The 18,579-nt window shown below is 50.2% G+C and overlaps 1 protein-coding gene across 5 annotated transcripts in view; it reads left to right on the top strand.

Annotated features, from left to right (window-relative positions):
- TOX2 (TOX high mobility group box family member 2) overlaps positions 1 to 18,579 on the top strand; it is a 233,546-nt gene that overhangs the window by 107,433 nt on the left and 107,534 nt on the right. Inside the window, exon 1 of one of the 5 annotated variants that reach the window (XM_014587500.2) lies at positions 9,245 to 9,362. The exons of the other annotated variants lie outside the window; for them this stretch is intronic. Within the exon in view, the coding sequence (XP_014442986.1) occupies positions 9,300 to 9,362 (63 nt within the window). The 5' untranslated portion in view covers positions 9,245 to 9,299. Of the gene's footprint in view, positions 1 to 9,244; positions 9,363 to 18,579 lie in introns of those variants that run through there. 5 annotated transcript variants of the gene reach the window in all.

Here is an 18,579-nt window from a genome sequence, read left to right as displayed (position 1 = left end):
GAAGTAGGTCTAAGAAGTTCTTGAAAAGTCATTCCTGACTCTGGGTTTCTATTTAACTTCAAATTTTATTATTATGCTAATCTTCCATGATCCATGGGGGATATGTTCCAAACCTCCACAGATGCCTGAAACCTCAGAAAGTACCAAACTGTGTATACTTAATTCTTTTGATTCTGATCACAGAAATGGCAAGTGACTAGCGGTGGGTAGAGCGTGCAGTGTGGACACGCTGGACACAGGGATGAGTCACATCCCGGCGGGACAAAGCTGATTGGCACGAGATCACATTGTGCTATTTAGAATGACATGCAATTTAAAAATGACAAACATCATTTCTGGAATTTTCCATTTAGCATTTTTGGACCCTGATTTACTATGGATAACAAACCAAGGAAGGTGAAAATATGAATAAGGTGGGGGTAGGGGCGGGGGGACTACTGTACTTAACTTCATTTATTTTATTTTAATTCGTTCCTTGGTTTCTTCCCGTGTTGCTGTTCTCCAGCCTCAGCCTTCCCAGTGGCTGGGACCACAGGCGGGTGCCGCCGCACCTGGCTTTCAGAACGGGCTGGGAATTGACCCTGAGCCAGGTCTGTGTTCTCTGCCTGCCAAGTCGTGGCGTCCACCAGTGTGCGCTCCTGTGGTCAGGCCTTTAATTGGGTTTTTCATGCTTGTCCTGGAAAGCACACCTTGAGTGGAAGAAGTTGAAGCCTGTCTCCCTGCCCGCGCTCACTCCTGATGGATGCTCTGGACGGAGTTGTCAGGACGCTGCAGGAAGCAGGGACCAGATCTTCTCTGGGAGGGCACTGGGCCGGTGGGCTCTTCTGACCTGCAGAGCTTTTCATATCCCGCTTTGATACTCTGCCTCGTGGAGAACCTTAGACCCTTACTCAGGGCTCACAGCTAGTGAGCAGCAGAGCTGGGATTCAAACCTGCATCTTCATGCTCCGGAACTTAATTCCCTTTAGCTGAATGAGAGTCTTGGCCATCCGTGTAGCAGGGGAAAAAAGTTGTCTTCCCCAGAATCCTGTGTGGGGGTGACTGGCCTGTGCTGCCTGCCCTGGCCCAGGGTTCCGGCCCTGTGTTGTGCCTCACTGCCTCTTGTGCACCTCCAGCAGGCCTGAACTTAGGCCCTTGCTTCTAGAAGCAAGGTCTTGCCTTAGCTGGAAGTGGAGGGTGGGGCTTCCTGGCTTCGTCTTTTGCACCTGCAGCCATCCGGACTGGGCAGCAAAGCCCCAGCTTAGGCAAACCCCGTGTGTCTTGCAACCTCAGTGTTCTCTCCTAAATGAGGAAATCAGTGACTCCACTGACATATCGCACAGTGGTAGTGAGCATGTGTGGTGGGGTCCGGGACCTTAGTTCCAATCCTGTCTCCGATAGTTACTGGCTGTGCACATTGAGTGAGCCATTTAACCTCTCCCCGTGTCCGTTTTCTCCTCTGTAACAAGGGGATACTGTTGCATCTCCTTAATTTATGATAAGGTCTGCCCAGGGATTCGGAACTGGGAGAGCTGAGCGAGACAGGATAAAACCCAGTTCTGACTCCTGTCAGTTTCTGGGCAGAAGCTGAAGTGTACGCAAAGTGAGCCTACACATACTTGGCTGGGCCCATAGTATGGTTCTGTTGTCAGAACCCAAGGGGGGAGGGTGCGAGTGGGGCGGGGGCTGGGGGCTGCTTACTAATAGGACGGATGCCAAGGCCAGCGGGGCACCTTAACAGAATGAGGCAGAAATGTGGCGTTGTGCGTCCGTCCACGAACAAGTGTGTGCGGTGGGGCTGGAGTGCTGCTTCAGTGGGATCTTCTGTACAACCAGACAGGACTTTGAATTCTGACTGCGCTGTAGATGCCGTGTGGCCTCAAACGCTCGCTTACCCTCTCTGAGGCTTTGAACATCCCTGAAAAGAGAAGCAACTAATAACATTTTGCTTGATTGTTTAAAGGGAAGACAATAGGTGCTTACAAAGCACAAAAGGAGCTTCTTCGGGTTCTTTCTCTGCTGCGATCCAGATTTTCAGCCAGTGCTACAGCTGAGTGACTACCAGAGCTCTGCCCAGATGTTCTGCAGAAGTTTCCTTCCATATTTAAGGAGCACGCCGGAGACATTTTTCTTCAGGGAAAGTGAAGTCAGAGGGACCTGTTTACCTGGATAATTCAGGCCAAGGCTCCTGCAGGACAGTGTGAGCGAGGGGTAGGGAGCGAGGCCAAGGGCTAGGCCAGGACTCTATCACCTGGAGTCTTTTTAATTTTTTTAAAGAGAGTTTTGTTGTTATTGTTGTTGTTGTTGTTATAGGCTACATGCTCTGACCAGAGAGACAGAGACATAGAAACAGAAAGCGAGAAATCACCCTGCAGGGGGATGGCCATGCTGTAATCCCTTACCCTCCATTCTCCTCTCAGGGTTTTGGACATGAAAGCACGTGTGCCTGGCATGTGTTTTAAGTCGCTGGGTCTGTGGTCAACTACATGGGTGTTTAGTGACGTAACCATGACACCTTCCCCAGATGCTGGTCCCCAGCGTGAGTCTTAAAATACAATGTGAAGACTTTCATCTTGAAGACCTGGGGACCATTGCAGGCTTTGATGTGGGGAGCAGCAGCCCTGGGGTCCCATTTTTGTTGTTGCAAAAAGTCTTTCTCCTTGGCTTGGAAAATGCATGGGAGAGGCTGTTAGGCCATATGGGCCCATGTGAGAGCCTGGACCAGGGTGGGATGCAGAAGGGAGTGGGGGATGATTGCAGAGGAGGAGGGAGGCTGGGACCAGGGCACCCTCCTGTGCAGTGTGGCCCTGTGGGGGTGGTGCTTTTCAGTGAGGAGGTACAGGAGATTAAGTGCCCAGTGGGTGGGCGTGTGGCTCCAGGAGGGAGCGCCTTTGCAAGCACCAAGCGGCTCTAGTCACTTCCCTGGGCTGAGACGCGTTTAATAGGAGCTCATAGCTTCTCAGCACTTACAGGTGCCGACGGAGCATCACAATATTGTGAAACGGAGCCCTGACGCCGACTTCATTACCAGCGTACCTGGTGCTCAAGCAGCCGCCTTCGTTAGCACCGATGGGCATGACAGAGCTAAAATTGAACTTGACAATTACCGCTCGTGAGAGGTTCTCGGTGCTGTGAAAGGAAGGTTCCATGGAAATCAACCCCGGTAATCACAGGGTTTAAAATTAGTCAGTTACTATTAAGGTTGCTCTGTCAGCGTATGCCTCAGGGCCACGCAAGGGAAGGGGGATGGAAACTTGGGCGTTAGCCATTTTCGGTTACCCGGTGTTCCTGCACCAGGGTTCTGAACTCCAGGACAGAGGTTTGAGAGGCCTGGTGCACAGGTGGTGGTGTAGGGGTGGCTGTGGTGCTGGGTCATTTTCAAGTTCTGTTTTTGTCTGCAAGCACTCTTGCACACCCGCCTCTCAGCTTTGACATCCTCTCTAGACCCGCGAGGGGTTTCCTGGGCAGCTCTGTGCCTCTCCTTGGGATGCTGCTGAGGAAATCTCAGCTCTGGCGATTCCTTTGTTCCCCAGAGGGAGGAACGATGTGATGTGGTTGAGGGCTCCTGAGTCCGTCATAGAATTTTTGTTTTTTTGGACAGAGTCTTACTAAGCTGCCCAGACCAGCCTCGAGCTCATGACCCTCTTGTCCCAGCCTCCCTGAGTGGCTGGATCACAGGCACATGCCACCATGCTTGGCCTTAGGCTGGGACAGAAATCGAACCTGGGCCTCCCTTGGGGACCCAGCCTACAGAGCAGTCTCTTAGCAGCATGTGCCACCATGACTGGGCCTGGAATTGTTTATGTATATACATACATATATACGTATGTATGTGTTTATGTCTGTGTGTATGTATACATATATATATATACACATATGTGTGTGTGTATATATGTGTGTATATATAGTATATATATATATGCATGTGTGTGTATATATATATTTTATTTTATTTTATTTTTAGGTTTTTGTCATAGGATACATGCACTCATTGGAGAGAAACAGAGAGAGGGAAAGGGGGGTAACCACAGTGCAATCTTCTCTCCTCCATTCTCCTCTGAGGGTTCTGGGCACACATATGCAATCTTGGTGCGATTTTGAAGCTACCCCATTGAAAATGGTGGGATTTTCAAGTCCCACCATTCTGGGACTCAAATGGTGGTTGGCCGTGTGGGAGTCTAGCACCTTAACCAACATGCTGCCTGCTGGCCCTGGAATTATTGACTAAGCCTTGGCTAGACTATCTCAACAGCCTCAGAAGGCTTGTGCCCATTTTGCAGATGTGGACAGGGAGGGGCTGATGTACAGAGACTCAGAGGGACATGCTTATAAAAGGCTGACTCTGAGTGAGCCTGGGGTGTGTGCACTGACCCTCATGACAGGGAAGACAGACACTCAGGTCAACTCATTGCTTTGCATCTCAGTTTCCTCAACCATAAAACGGACATTTGTGCCAAGGAAGGATGAGGATGACGTGAGATCGTCTAGGCACCACAGACCCTCAGCATGGTGGCTGTTATCAACAATGGTATTTATGGACCACCCACTCTGTGCCAGGCATGGACCAGACCCTCTCCACGCGAGTCAGCTGCTTTGCACAATGACCCCACCAGGAAGCAACTACTATTTCCATGTTAAAAAGTAAACAAGGACCAGCAGGTGGCATGCTGGTTAAGGAGCTGGACTCCCACATGGTGGACCACGGTTCGAGTCCCAGACCCAATGGCTTCGAAGCAGGCTAGGCACATGTGTTTGCATGCCCAAAATCCCAAGAGGAGAATGGAGGATAAGGGATCAAGATGGGGCCATACCCCTGGGAGGGGATTTCTCACTTTTCCTCTTTCTATCTCTCTTTGTCTCTCTCCAGCGAGTGCACACATCCTATGGCGACCCCCACTCTCCCGAAAAAAAGAGTTAGTGAACCGGGGCTGGGCAGTGGCGCAGTGGTGCAGTGTGATGCTCTGCAGGGCAGAGCTGTGTAGGAAGGTTCCCAGTTTGTGTCGAGAGACCTCCCTGAGTGACGGGGTGTGCACATGCCCATGATCTGGTCTCTGGTCTGGCTGAGGCTGGATACAGAGCAGCATCAACTTTTAAAAAAGATAAATAAACAGAGGCTCCGAGAGGATATAATTTTGTCCAGGTTCTCTCTGGACAAGTAAAAGGTAAGTCAGGATTCACACCTAGGCCGTGGCAGCCTGGAGCCAGGCCAGAGTCCCTCCCCTCACCCTGGGAACGGTTAAAAACAAGACAAGGCAGCCTGGCCAGGCTGCCTCCATGGCTGATGAGAGAGAAGCATTCAAACAGAAATATCTTTTCCAAAAGGCTGCAGCTCCGCCACAGGAAGCTGAGTCATCTCTCTTTGTTTTGAACCATAACCTTCGAGTTGCCTCAGGATCTGAAAAATAAAAATAAAACTTAAAAATGCTGACTTTTTTCAAGGGCCAGGGCCCCTTCCTGGCTCCATCCCTGAAGGGGCTGAACAGACAGTCCGTAAAGATGGAACCCCTCCCACCCCCACTGGGTACCTTGGCCTAACTGTTTGCAAAGCAGAGAGTCCAGTGTCGACTGTGTCTGGAGTCTGGCCACACACACTGGGAGCTCCTTGCTGAGCCTCAGTTGTTACCCAGTCTGCCAGGTGGGGGAGTCGGGGTCAGCCCAGTCTCCCTGTGCGGTGACGCTCTCAGGGCGTGTGAGCTTGGGCAGGAAGCGCCTTAGCACATGCACATCCATGGCCAGCATGGCCACCACTCCAGCTGCCTCCTCCAAGCACATGTGACAGGAGCAAGCCCAGAATCTTCCCTCTGCAGACTGGGCTCTTACAGGTTGTTTTCCTGCGGGTGGATGGTAGAGTTCAGGAGGCGATGAAGAGGGCAGGGACTTCTGGTACTTGTCCCATATCGCCCCAGCTCTGCCTCTTAAAATGCTTCTTTCTTTTTCTAGGTCCCCCCAAATTTGACCTTCTTTCTTATTTATTTAGAGGTTTATTATTATTATTTTTTTTTGCTGTAGAGTGCTTGTGCTCTCTGGAGAGCTAGAGAGAGAGAGAGAGAGAGAGAGAGAGAGTGAGAAATCACCCCCAGGGGGGATGGCCGTGCTGCAATCCCTTCTCCTCCATTCTCCTCTTGGGATTTTAGGCACACATGCACATGCACCTGGCATGAGTTTCAAGCCACAGAGTCTGAGACTCAAACCACAGTTGGCCACATGGAAGTCCAGTGCCTTAACCACCATGCTACCTGCTGACCTCTTGTCCCTCTTTCAAAATTCAGGTTAAACACACCTTTTTTATGAAGCCTTCACTCAGCAACCATCCTGAAACTCAGCTGTGAGCACCATATCCCTAATATCACAATTACTCATGTTCATTTCTGAGCCTTTGAGAGCAGGGACACTGTTCTCTTTGCACACTGTCCCCATTGGGAACTATGACCTTTGTGGAGTAGAGAGGTGGGCAGAGGGTATAGAAAATGCCTGTTGAGTAACTGAACAAATGAATAATAATTGAAGGAACTTTCATTCATGCCTTCTCTGTTATACCTTTAACCTATCAGAATCTCTGCTTTGTGATTAGCAAATGTAATGCATGACAAGAAATGCAGGCTTCTTTGTATATTAACAAATGTTTATCATTTTCACGCCTGCATAGTATTCCACTGCACAGAGAAACATGATTTATTTAACTAATCTCTTAGCAATTTCCATTCCCATTTTTAAAAAAAGTAAATAACAATACAGTGAACATCCTTTGCCTGTACAAATTTGAGCCAGAGAGTTTTTTCTCCCAACCCAAGCTTATTGTAAGTTTCATGGGTAGTATTCTCTTGTTCCCTTACATACTCTTGTGTGTGTTTCTGAGTCTTCAGTATATCCAAAGTTTCCATCCACTTTCAGATCACCATGCAAAGTCTCCATCTGTTTTTCCTCAAGATGAGCTCCATGCACTTGAATCTTGGCCTTGGATCTATAAATGGTGTGTACTTTCTACTTGTTGAGCACCTACTGTGTGCCAGGCAGGCCCTGTGTTAGGAGCTGGGACCCAGAGATGAGCAAGACCAATGTGTTAGCCATCAAGGAGCTCAGAGCCTAGTGAAGAAGATGAACAATAAACACAGACACAAAACCCAACAAAACAAACAAGTAGAAACCACTGGCTGGAAGATCGTGCTATGGAGAAGATAATTCAGGTGCAGATGAGAACAGAAGAACCCTCTCTCGGTGGAAAAGAGTTGTTTGAACAGAGCGAGATGGATAAGAAATCAGTTGTGTAAAGGGCTGGGGAAGAGCATCCAGGCAGAGGGACTAGTAGGAGAAAGGAACAGAGGCATGGAAGCAAGAATTTTTTCCTTTCTAGAGCTCCTCCTCGCCTCCCCCCCTTTCTACAGGCACGCTGGGCACGAGCCCCCTTTATCACCTGGTATTTGCATACCAGGACCTTCTCTCTGTCACTTAGTTCTTCATTGTTAGGTGTTCGGTAATGGAACAGTTCCCCAGAACTCTTGCTCAGTCCTGGGAACTCGCTCAGCTTTGTGACCCTTCCCCAGTGGCCTTTGTTGCTTCTGAAATGTCCAAAAAATTAAAATTGGCTTAATAAAACCCAGCATAGAACCTGACACTTACTAGGGACTACTGTTCCTATTTTACAGATCAGCAAACCGAGGCTCAGGGAAATTAGTTGTTCCAACAGGTAGAGCAAGGATTTGGACACAGTTCAGTCTCTGTCTACACTCTTCACGGGACCCTCCTTGAACTGCATTTGTTGAAAGCTAAAGAGATGGCTGGAGGAGCCACTGAGACATGCAGTGGTGACCTTGGCCCGTGGTCTTCTGGCTTCAGAGGAGTGGGAAGGAACCAGGGGAGGCGCCTGTGTTTTTGTTTAAACTTATAAATGCAACACATGCTTGTGGTAAAGAAAAAAAAAAAAAGAAAGAAACAAAACAAGAAAGTAAAAAGCAGCAACTGAAAATACCTCCTTCTCCTGCTCGCTGGTGTAACCACTCTTAACAGCTTGGCATCTTTTACGGTGCAGAGCCACACACACTCACAATTACTGTTGTTATAAAAATGGGACCATGTCCTTGACTTTTCCTCCCAGCCAGTTCCAACGCAGCACCCCCAGACCTCCCTCAATTCATCACATTCCGTGGAATGGATGTGTTTCAATTTATTCAAGCCGACACTGGCTTTAGACATTTCACTTGCCTCCTGCTCTCTGTAACAAGCAGCATCCTTGGGCATGCATCCATGCACTGAACACAGGTATTTCTGCAGGGCGGATGCTCAGAAGTCTAATTGCTGAATGAAAAGGAGCGCAAGTTTCACACGTTGACAGGTGCTGCCCAATCGGCTTCCGAAGGCCCTTCCAGTGCAGCACCCTCTCCCAAGGCAGCCTGTGGGAATGGGGAAGGCTCTTAAGGGGGAGGCGCCTGTGTTTTTGTTTAAACTTATAAATGCAACACATGCTTGTGGTAAAAAAAAAAAAAAGAAAGAAACAAAACAAGAAAGTAAAAAGCAGCAACTGAAAATACCTCCTTCTCCTGCTCGCTGGTGTAACCACTCTTAACAGCTTGGCATCTTTTACGGTGCAGAGCCACACACACTCACAATTACTGTTGTTATAAAAATGGGACCATGTCCTTGACTTTTCCTCCCAGCCAGTTCCAACGCAGCACCCCCAGACCTCCCTCAATTCATCACATTCCGTGGAATGGATGTGTTTCAATTTATTCAAGCCGACACTGGCTTTAGACATTTCACTTGCCTCCTGCTCTCTGTAACAAGCAGCATCCTTGGGCATGCATCCATGCACTGAACACAGGTATTTCTGCAGGGCGGATGCTCAGAAGTCTAATTGCTGAATGAAAAGGAGCGCAAGTTTCACACGTTGACAGGTGCTGCCCAATCGGCTTCCGAAGGCCCTTCCAGTGCAGCACCCTCTCCCAAGGCAGCCTGTGGGAATGGGGAAGGCTCTTAAGGCACAAATGATGTAGAGAGGTGCTGGATTTAGGGGCTGCTTCCCCTTCTGCTCCCTGAGATCCAGCGTGGAGACCACTACCAGAAGCCCTGAATATGCAGGCCCAAATTGGGCTAGGAGATGGCTTTTGATGAAAGAGGTTAAATAACAGGTTTTTCCATTTCACCTTATAGGAACGGGATGGGGGGCGGGGGTGCTGGGCCTCCAGCCAATAGAGGACCAAGAGTTGTCAGGAGGGCTTATAAAGCTTGCTATTTCTGGCATTTTTTCTCTTTCTCTGCTGATTATGCAGTAGAATTGCACAGAGGCTGTCGCGGGCGCGTTCTCTTGCTGCCTGGGCTTCTGTGGAATGAGACTCGGGCTCCTCGTACTTGGGAGACGCTGGTGCATTGCAGGTGTGTTTCCGCAGAAGGTAAGGAGTGGGTGCCGCTGCCTTGTGGGGTGGAGGTGGTCAGACTGTCACGCAGGGTGAAGTCAGGTGATGCCTGGGTGGGGGCAGGCAGGGACCTGGACTGGCACCTGTCACATTCTGGAGTGAAGATGATTGGAGGGTCCAGGAGGTCTGCAGTTGGCATTTCCTTCTTGGGAAGAGACTCTGGAGGTGGTTGGGACTGGCCTCTGGAGAGCAGAGTCAGGCTGTGCTGGGTCTCCAGAGCATCATGGACGCCCAGGGTGTCAGGAAGCATTTGTTCATTCATTCCTTCAGCACACTTATAGTGGGTCCGACCAGGTGTGGATGGGGGATCTGCCTGATTCAGGCCACGATCAAGGACAGCAGTGATGAGGACGGCCCATGGGGTGTAGGAGCCCAGAAGCTAGCTGGGCAAGGACATGGAGGGGCCTTCTCAGAAGGCAGGAGGGTGAGGAGTTGCTGGGACGTCACCAGGAACTAAGTCTGAGCAGCTTTCTCCACTACAGCTTGGTTTGGGCAATCAAAAATTCCTGCCAAAATGTAAGATATTGAGAAATAACCAGGTAGGATTTCCATGTGCCGTATTTCTGTACAAGAAAGGACAGCCATGAACGAGGAACAGCCACAGATTCCAGAGCACGTGCAAACAGGCACCAGGTGGAAGGGTTACAAATGCAGAAACCTAACACGAACAGCACAGTCCGGTCGTCCTTGGGTGGACCGTCTTGGGGATGGGAGTTGGCTGAGCTGGGGCAGTGCTGTACCCAGTGGATCAGGGGCCTGACCTCGGCTGGTACTCACATTTATCACAGTCTCTGTTGAAAAGCCAGCTTCACGCACGTGTGTCCCAGAAACGGAGCCTGCCCGTGCTGGCCTGCTTTCCCTCACTTGAGCATCCCAGGTGAACCCAGAGAGGTGAGAAACAGCAGCTCCTGCACCTCCTGGGAAGGCGCTCACTCATCCCACACTGGATCTGAAAGCCAGTAAGAGACAGCAGGCCTCAGGCCGCTCAGGGCAGGAGGGCAGGCTTTGGAGCCGGCCGGTCATGGAGGAGACAGCTATTGCGTGCCTGCTGTATGCGGGGTCTGGCTACTTACTGCTCTCAAATCTCAGCTCTGTCCCAAACACAGTCTGTGACATGGGGCGGCTCCTTCAGCCTTCCAAGACTCAGTCTCCTCATCTATAATATGGGAGTGCTGACTCCTATTTCCCTGTGTTCTGATGATTGTGTGGATAGATGTGTGTATTTATGTACATGCGTGTGCACACGTGCATGCACATACACACACACACGCACAGCCTAATGCTTTTCCTAATATGTCCTCCATAACAATCGAATGAATGAATGAATGAATGAATGAATGAACGAACAAATGACCCAGCATTTTAGCTCACCCAGGAGGAGGACGTGGCTCCCAACAAGGACGTGTTTTTATGTACATATGTGTGCGTGACCTGGGTGGGGGCTCCTCTGGGTGGAGTCAGAAGCTCTGTGTTTCGTGAGAGAGCTCAAATGCCTCGCCGCTTCCCAGCCCTGCAGGATGGTAACTTCTCTGTGTCTCTGATCATGCCCATGGGTTCTTGACTGGGAGAGAGGAGGTCATTGCAGGTTGGCCATCTTGAAACAGAACTGACCCTTTCAGTTTTATCATGTCCTAAGAACTTGTCACATACCCATCATCGGTGTTGTGTTGGTGGGTCCTGGGAGGACAGCTGCTGGGAAACCGGTGTTCAGATTGCTACTTGATCACCTGTTTGCTGAGAGCCTTGGGCTGGGAGGAAAGCCTTGGAAAGGAGGGAGGGAGTAGTCTTGGAAGGAACAGTGTGGCGTGTGACTGAAAACCCACCATCCCCTTGCAATCCCCTACATCCTCTGCTCTGCAGAAGGTGAGTTTAAATATATATATATATATATTTCTTTTGAGAGAGAAGAGAAAGACAGGTACCTCCCAATAGGGTTGTGGTGCTGAGATTTACCCCAAGCCTCAGCCAGCTCAGATCCCAGGCAATCAGGAGTAGTCTTGGAAGGAACAGTGTGGCGTGTGACTGAAAACCCACCATCCCCTTGCAATCCCCTACATCCTCTGCTCTGCAGAAGCTGAGTTTAAATATATATATATATATATTTCTTTTGAGAGAGAAGAGAAAGACAGGTACCTCCCAATAGGGTTGTGGTGCTGAGATTTACCCCAAGCCTCAGCCAGCTCAGATCCCAGGCACTCACCTGCCCCACATCCACAGGGAAGCCCTGGGAAGTGAACCTGGGACCTCCCGGTGTGGATGCAGTTGTGTTACCACTGCACCACCATCTGGTCCCTGAATCCAGGTTTCAGATCTGGGTTGGAGCCATAGTTCTACTCCGTACTCGCTATGTAACATCAGGCAGGTCACCTAGCCTCTATGGTGAGAGTTTTCTTAGTAAATGGTGGATTGTCAGGAGGATTAAATGGGACGAAATATCTGAAGCATGTGCATGGTGCTCAGAAAACAAAGATGCTCTCTTTTCCTGGGAAACCTTTGATGGGGACACATAGGGCTGGCCCACAGGAGGCACCCCTGACTATTTAGGGCAAGAAGGGAGGTGCCCAGGAGTGGGAAGCCCAGGTTCTGGGGCTCCTCCTGCCATCATGTGTTTGCCATGTGATCTTGGGTAGGTTCTTGGTCTTCTTCTTCTACTCTATCAGAGAAATAATTCAGACCAGTGCCACCCCTGCCCCTGCTCTCCCGCTGTGTTGAAGATCAGAAATGTGCAGGGGCCTCCAGAAGAGACAGTGCTCCCTATTTGAAATGAATTTCCTTCCCCAGGCTGGTGGCATCCTTGTCGACTCTTTGCCCCCTGCTGTCTAGTGCATTAGCAAACCTGTCATTAAGGAAATCGGGAGGGAGGCGGCTCAGGCACAGCTGGGTGGCTCTGTGCACCCACAGGGCTTAGGCTGTGCAGGAGTCCCAGTGCCGTGCAGCAGGGGCCCGGCAGATGTTCATGCACGTGGAATATTCCCACACATAGATTGTAGCAAAGGAAGCTCTGAAGTTTCAAAGATGGGAGAGGGTTCTCGGCTCCTCCCAGGCCCCAGGGACCTGTTTTCCGGAGAGGGCTTTGGCTGGTTGGCTGTGGAGATGAACATTGGAATGGCAATCAGGTGGGCCTGGGTTTTCAGTCTTCTTTTTTTTTTTAGACAGAGTATTGCTGTGGTGGTAGTGATCCCCCTACCTCAGCCTCCTGAGTAGCTGAGACCACACACCTGCCACCACACCTGGCTCTGTTAGACAGGCTCTCGCTACGTTGCCGAGACCAGCTTTGAGCTTGCAGTTCCTCTGCCTCAGTTCCCCCAGGTTGCTGGGATTCCAAGTGCTCATCGCTGTGCTCAGCCTTTAGGAGGGGCTAAGACTTGAACCTGGGCCCTGGTTTTGTCCTGTTGAGTTCTAGCTGAGACTTGAGATGCTCACCTCCTGTCTCTGGGTCTTACTGTGAAGAACAGCTGAGGCCATGGGGAACTGCAGCCCCTTACTAATGAGGGGGCAGGGTTAGTACAGAAAGGCAGATTTGATGCCTGTCCTTACCTGGAAGGAGACAGTGACTCCTGATGGCCCCTCACTCCCAAGCACGCCCCACCCTGCTATCTAAGTAAACATGACTGTCCGCCCCTTGGCTTGGCCACAAACTTGGGGAGAGCCTTGGCTCCTCTCTCTGCCCACTCCCTGCATGAACTTCTGTCTGTTCCTGCAGGCACAACCCCCCCCCCCCCCCCGCTTCACTATTAGGTGTCTTCCACTAACTTCAGCCACCTCCTCCAGGCCTCCCTGCCTCCACCCTTCCCCGGGAGTCTTGAAGTCTGGTGTTAGCGCCATCTCTGTGAACCACCCATGCACGTGGCTCTTCCCGCTTAGAACCTTTTGTTGAGAGGCCCTCCTCGCCTGCAGATCTGCCCTGGTACTCTTCACGTGGCCTGCTGCTTCTGGAAGCACCTCCTGAGCTGACCAAGCAGTCATGCCTCTTAATTTGACGTGTCCAGATCTCTTTGTCCAGAATGTGTTTCCCTGCCCCCTGGGCCCTGCTGATTCTTGCAGGCATGGTTGTGACATCATGGCTTTTCAGAAGCACTCTCTGACTGTGCCCTGGGCCCACCCCTCGCAGTCTGAGCCAGGGGTCTGTTGTCTGCCCACACCCCTGTCCCCCGGGCGTAGTCTTCCCCACCAGCCCTGTGATGCTCTCACCCACGGCGTTTCTCCTTTGTCCTCGCGCCTGCCGGAAGACTGGAGCATGTGGAGTGTCCCCCCAGAACACATTAGTGCAGGCAGAAAATGCAAGAACTCTGCAAATGAAGGGCCTAGACTAACTGGACTCAGATCCTCAGGCTGCGGTGTGATTTGGCTATGTGACACTGGGCAAGCCACCTAATTTCTTTGAGGATTTCTAGAGGAGGGACAAGATAATACATAGCACACATTTCCTTTTCTTTTCTACTTGCTGGACATGAAGTGTCCCCAGGGACACTTGGGATGTTCAAGTGCCCTCTCCCCTTGCTCTGAGCAAAGCCAACCATGTACAGAGGAACCCTCCATAGAACCCCAAACAAGAGCAAAAATAGCAGCCTTTGGGGCAACCTGAGATGCAGAGGCCACAGGAAGAACCCACAGGCTGAGCGGATGTCAGCTGCTCTGAGGCCCCGCTGAGGTTCCTCAGATGTGCCGAGCCTAGCAGCGCTCACGCCTGCCCTCGCTGGCTCCTCCGACCACAGCGTCAGATAAGGTCGGTGGAAAAAGTGCTAGCTTCCTCTGCTGGGGAGGGCTAATCTCAGTGCCATCTGTAGGGTACACTCAATCCCCAGTTGCCTCTCTGGCCTCTCCTCCTCTCCCCACTTACTGCTCTGCCCACCTTACTGGTCTGAATGACCAAGTGCCCGCCCACACCCTCCCATCTCAGGGCCTTTGCACCGGCAGTTCAGCCATCCGAAATGCTCTCTGCCACCTGTCGGCCTGGCTCATTCCCTCCCTCCTTCCAGTCTTTGTGTGGCTATCCCTTTTTATTTTTTTAAGATTACAGATTAGTTTATTTTTAACACCCATCATGCCATGAATTCATAGGGAATAGGTTCCAGTAACTCAGGCTCCTTTCCATTGATTCTCACAAAGTGTGCTTCTCAGGGTGGGGCAGGCTGGTGCTTCAGTTGAACCCAGGTACCTTTCTCTTTGGCTTCCTTCTTTTTCTGGTCATTTTCCTTCATACGTTTTAGGAAGCTATCTCTGCTCTTAGAATGCTTAATATGCTCTGGGTCCAGCAGTTAGCGTAATGGCTATGTCGCTGAACTCCTTTGTAGCCAACTGCAGTTCGAGTCCCAGACCCGGTGTCTTAAACTCACGCTGGGCGCGTGTGCATGCGTGCCCAAGATCCTGAGAGGAGAATGGAGAAGAAGGGATTGCGGTGTGGCGGGCGGTGTTTTCTCACTTTCTGTCTCTCTGTCTCTGTCTGGCGAGCGTACGTGCCTATGGCAAAAACCTCTCCCCCCCACCAAAAAAAAAAAGAAAGAAAGAATGCTTAACATGCTCATTACACACATTAATTCTCTTGGCAAGAATCTTGCCCTTAACTTGTTTGTTTACAACAATGCCAGTAGCATGCTGGGTAACATTGTAGACTCTTCCAGTTTTGCCATGGTAACGTTTGTGGGACATTCCTGTTTGAACAGTACCCATTCCCTCCTCTTGATGTCTATGATATCACCTTTCTTGTAGATTCCCATGTATGTTGCCAGAGGAACCACTCCATGTTTTCTAAAGGCCTAGAGAACATACATCAGGTGCCTCTCCTCTTCCTCTTTGTGTTCATCATTTTGGTTAATTACTGGAAGATGGTGGTTGCAGGCATTCATCATTTTGGTTAATTACTAGAAGATAGCGGTTCTGGCCAAAAGCTGTGTGGCTATCCCTTTTGAGGCCCATTTTGGCCATGATGTTTAGACTTGCATACCCTCCGGGTCAGCCCTTCTGCTTTGACTCTCCTTTCTATAGAACTTGCAACTTGCTGATCCATAAAATGATGTCAGTTACCTGTTTACTCTCTGTGTTGTTGTTTACTGTCACCAGTGCAACAGTGAACTCAGAGATTTTTGTTCCCTGCCATCCCCTAGGTGCCCAGTACAAAGAAGGTGCCTACTGAGTATTCATTAGTGCATGGTTGCATGAGTGTTTGAGTAAGTACCAGCCCAGGACTCTGAAAAGGTTCGGGCTGGATTTTTGAGGGAATTTGTTTCAGGCTGCAGGACTCAGGGGTGGACTCGCTGGGCATTCCCATAATTCACCTGCATCGGCAGAAGCCCTCAAGGACTCTTCAGGTGCCAGCTGTGTACAGCTGGAGATGGCTCTGAAGTATGTGTGGGCCCATAGGCCTCTGGTAGTAGTTAAGAGTTTGACTTTGGAACAACACTAGTCTGAGTTGGAACCCCAGCTCTACCACTTGCTTGCTGTGTGGCCTTTACCTCCACCTCCCCATCTCAGTTCCTCACCTGTAAAATGAGGTGGCTCATTCTGACCTTGCTTGGGTGGTGATTATGAGAATTACATGTAAGGCCAGTAGAGTGTCTGGTTCATAGTAAATCATCAGTGAGGTTATATTATACATTCTAATTGCATGTATTAGTCAGACTTGGCTGGTAATGCTGGAGTAACAAATAACCCCACAAATCTCAGTTACTTATTACAAGGAAGGCTTATTTTTGCTCTTACTACATATACCATGTACAATCAGCAGACAGTAGGGAGTTGGGTTCTGCTTCATGGAGTTACTCAGGGCTGTAGGTTGCTGAGGCTTGACCATCTGGAACCTTGCAGGTCTGTAGAGCTTAGAATTCTTATGTTTGCTTTTCTATATTTTATGCCCACTGGCCTAAACTAGATACATGGCCCCAGTAAATAGTAAGGAGAGCCTGAGGCATCGTGTCTCACATGCAGGAGGAAAGCAGAGCCAGATGTTGGGGAGCGGTAGTGACGACCTCCATAGTGGCATATCCTCCCTGCCTGCCAGACATGCAGGGTGCTGAGATACCACGGTCAACCTATGGTTGGCTGAATAAGGGCCCCTACTTTGAACCCGATCACTGTAAGCTTATATGTAAAAGGGGGCTTTCCATATGTGATTAAGTTAAGGATCTTGAGATGGGAAGATGATCCTGGGTTTTCTGGATGGGCCCAAAGTTGTCACATGGTCCTTATAAGAAAGGCCAAGGAGGATCAGAGTCAGAGGAGAAGGTGATGTGAGGGTAGAAGCAGAGGTTGAAGGGATGTGCTTTGAAGGTGGAGGAAGGGGCCATGAGCCGAGGGACACAGGCAGCCACTAGAATCCAGGAAAAGCAAGGGCAGGAATTTTCCCCTAGAAAATCCAGAGCCACCAAAGTGATCAAACTTCACCTTGAGCTCAGTGAGTCAGATTTCAGACTTCCGGCTTCCAGAACGGTGAGAGAATGATCTGTGCTGTTCTAATTCACCAGGTTTGTGGTGGTTTGTTAGAGAAGTCGTAGGAAACGAGTGCATCACCTTAAATCAGAAAATGACTTGAAACCTAATGCAAAGGAGCCTCTCCTCTTAGACAGAACGGACCCCTTCCCCTGTGTTCTGTGCTTTGTGCCCCGCTGGCATCTCGTTCATGCACAGAGTCCTCTTTTAATATAGTGCCTCCACCTCAGCTCATGCTCCCAGCCCGTGCATGCACCCACACACACACACATACTCACACACACTCACTCACACACGTACACTGAGCAGTGTTTGCAGAAAGGGAACAGATAGTAATGGCAATGTAAAGAAGTCATGTGCTCTAGCAGAGGGCTTTGGCCCAGTCTGGGTGTGCTTCAGTTGGCAGGAGAGTAGAGGGCCCATGGGAGATGGTGAGGGATGGGGCTGAAGAAATCAGCAAGGACTAGATTAAGCAAGACTTTTGGTTCCAGAGGAAAGAGGTCGGTCTTTGTCCTAAGGGCAGTGGGGCGACTTTGGGGGATTTGGAGCAGACCAGTGACTTATGGACGACTTGGTTCTCCTGGTTTATGCTTAGGTGGGAAAACTCAGTCTTTGTTCTCTCACTTTATACCGGACACGTCTTCGCTGTGCTTTTTCCAGGGTTTCTCATGAACCCATTTTATAGGTGAGAAAATCCAGACTCACAGAATGGAGCCTCATGGAATCCGTCCTCCATGTGTCATCTTTCAAGATATAAGTCAGACATGTTACTCCCCAGGAAAAACTCTCCGAGGGCTTCCCATCTGGGATAAAATCCAAGTCCCTTATCACAACCCCCACACCTCATCCTCACCCTCGTCCTCTGCTTACTGCACTCTTACTTCTCCCATGCCAGGACTTTCTACCTGCTGACCTCAGAGACTGCGCTTGCTGCTTCCACATGTGCCTGAAATGCGCCCCCAACCCCACCCCACACTCATTGTCTGAACAGCTCTTTCTTTTTCTTCAAGGATTTCTCAGTTTAAATGTCACCTCTAGAAAGTGACCTTTATCATTTTTTTTTAATTGTCAGAAGGCTCATGTGCTTGACAAAGAGAGAGAGACAGACAGAGAAACAGAAAAAGAAAGGAAAAAGAAAGCACCCCCAGTGGGGCATTCCACTGTGCTCCTCTTGAGGTTTGGGAAGTGCATGCACACACACCTGGCACATTTTTCAAGCCTCAGGGGCTGGGATTTGCACTGTATTTGGCCATATGGGATCTGGTTCTCTTAGTCACTAGGCCATGAGGCTGGCCCAAGAGAGATCTTTTTGAATATATTTCTCTCCATCTGCTCTCTCTTGCACATTCTCGGTTGACTTGCAGCATTGGTTATAGTTTGTAGCTGCTCGTGTTTGCTTGCTTGTTGTATGCCTCCCTCAATGGACTTTGAGCCCTCCTGGGGTGGGGGCCACATCTGCCTTGCTCTTCACTGTCTCCCCACCCAGGACAGAGCACTCCATAAATGCCTGTGTGGACAGTGAGGGATGGTCCTGGGCATGGAGGATGCAGGGAGGCTGGCTGCTCCCGGACCTGCCCAAGGACAGATGTTACACTGTGGAGGAGCACAGGCTTCCCCAGGCCCCACAGCCCCATTCCTGATGCACCTGCTCTGGACCCTCTCCCAGGGCTGTCTAGGCTTCCTGAAAGGTTAAATACGGCCTGGCATTTCCGCCTCCTGGAGGGTCCACAGAAAGATGTTAGATCTGGGTTTGGATCCCAGCTCATCC

This window comes from Tupaia chinensis, unplaced genomic scaffold (genome assembly GCF_000334495.1).
Source record: "Tupaia chinensis unplaced genomic scaffold, TupChi_1.0 Scaffold000216_1, whole genome shotgun sequence".
NCBI lineage: Eukaryota > Metazoa > Chordata > Mammalia > Scandentia > Tupaiidae > Tupaia > Tupaia belangeri.
Note: the sequence above shows the minus strand (reverse complement) of the source record. Positions and strands in the feature narration are given on the sequence as shown.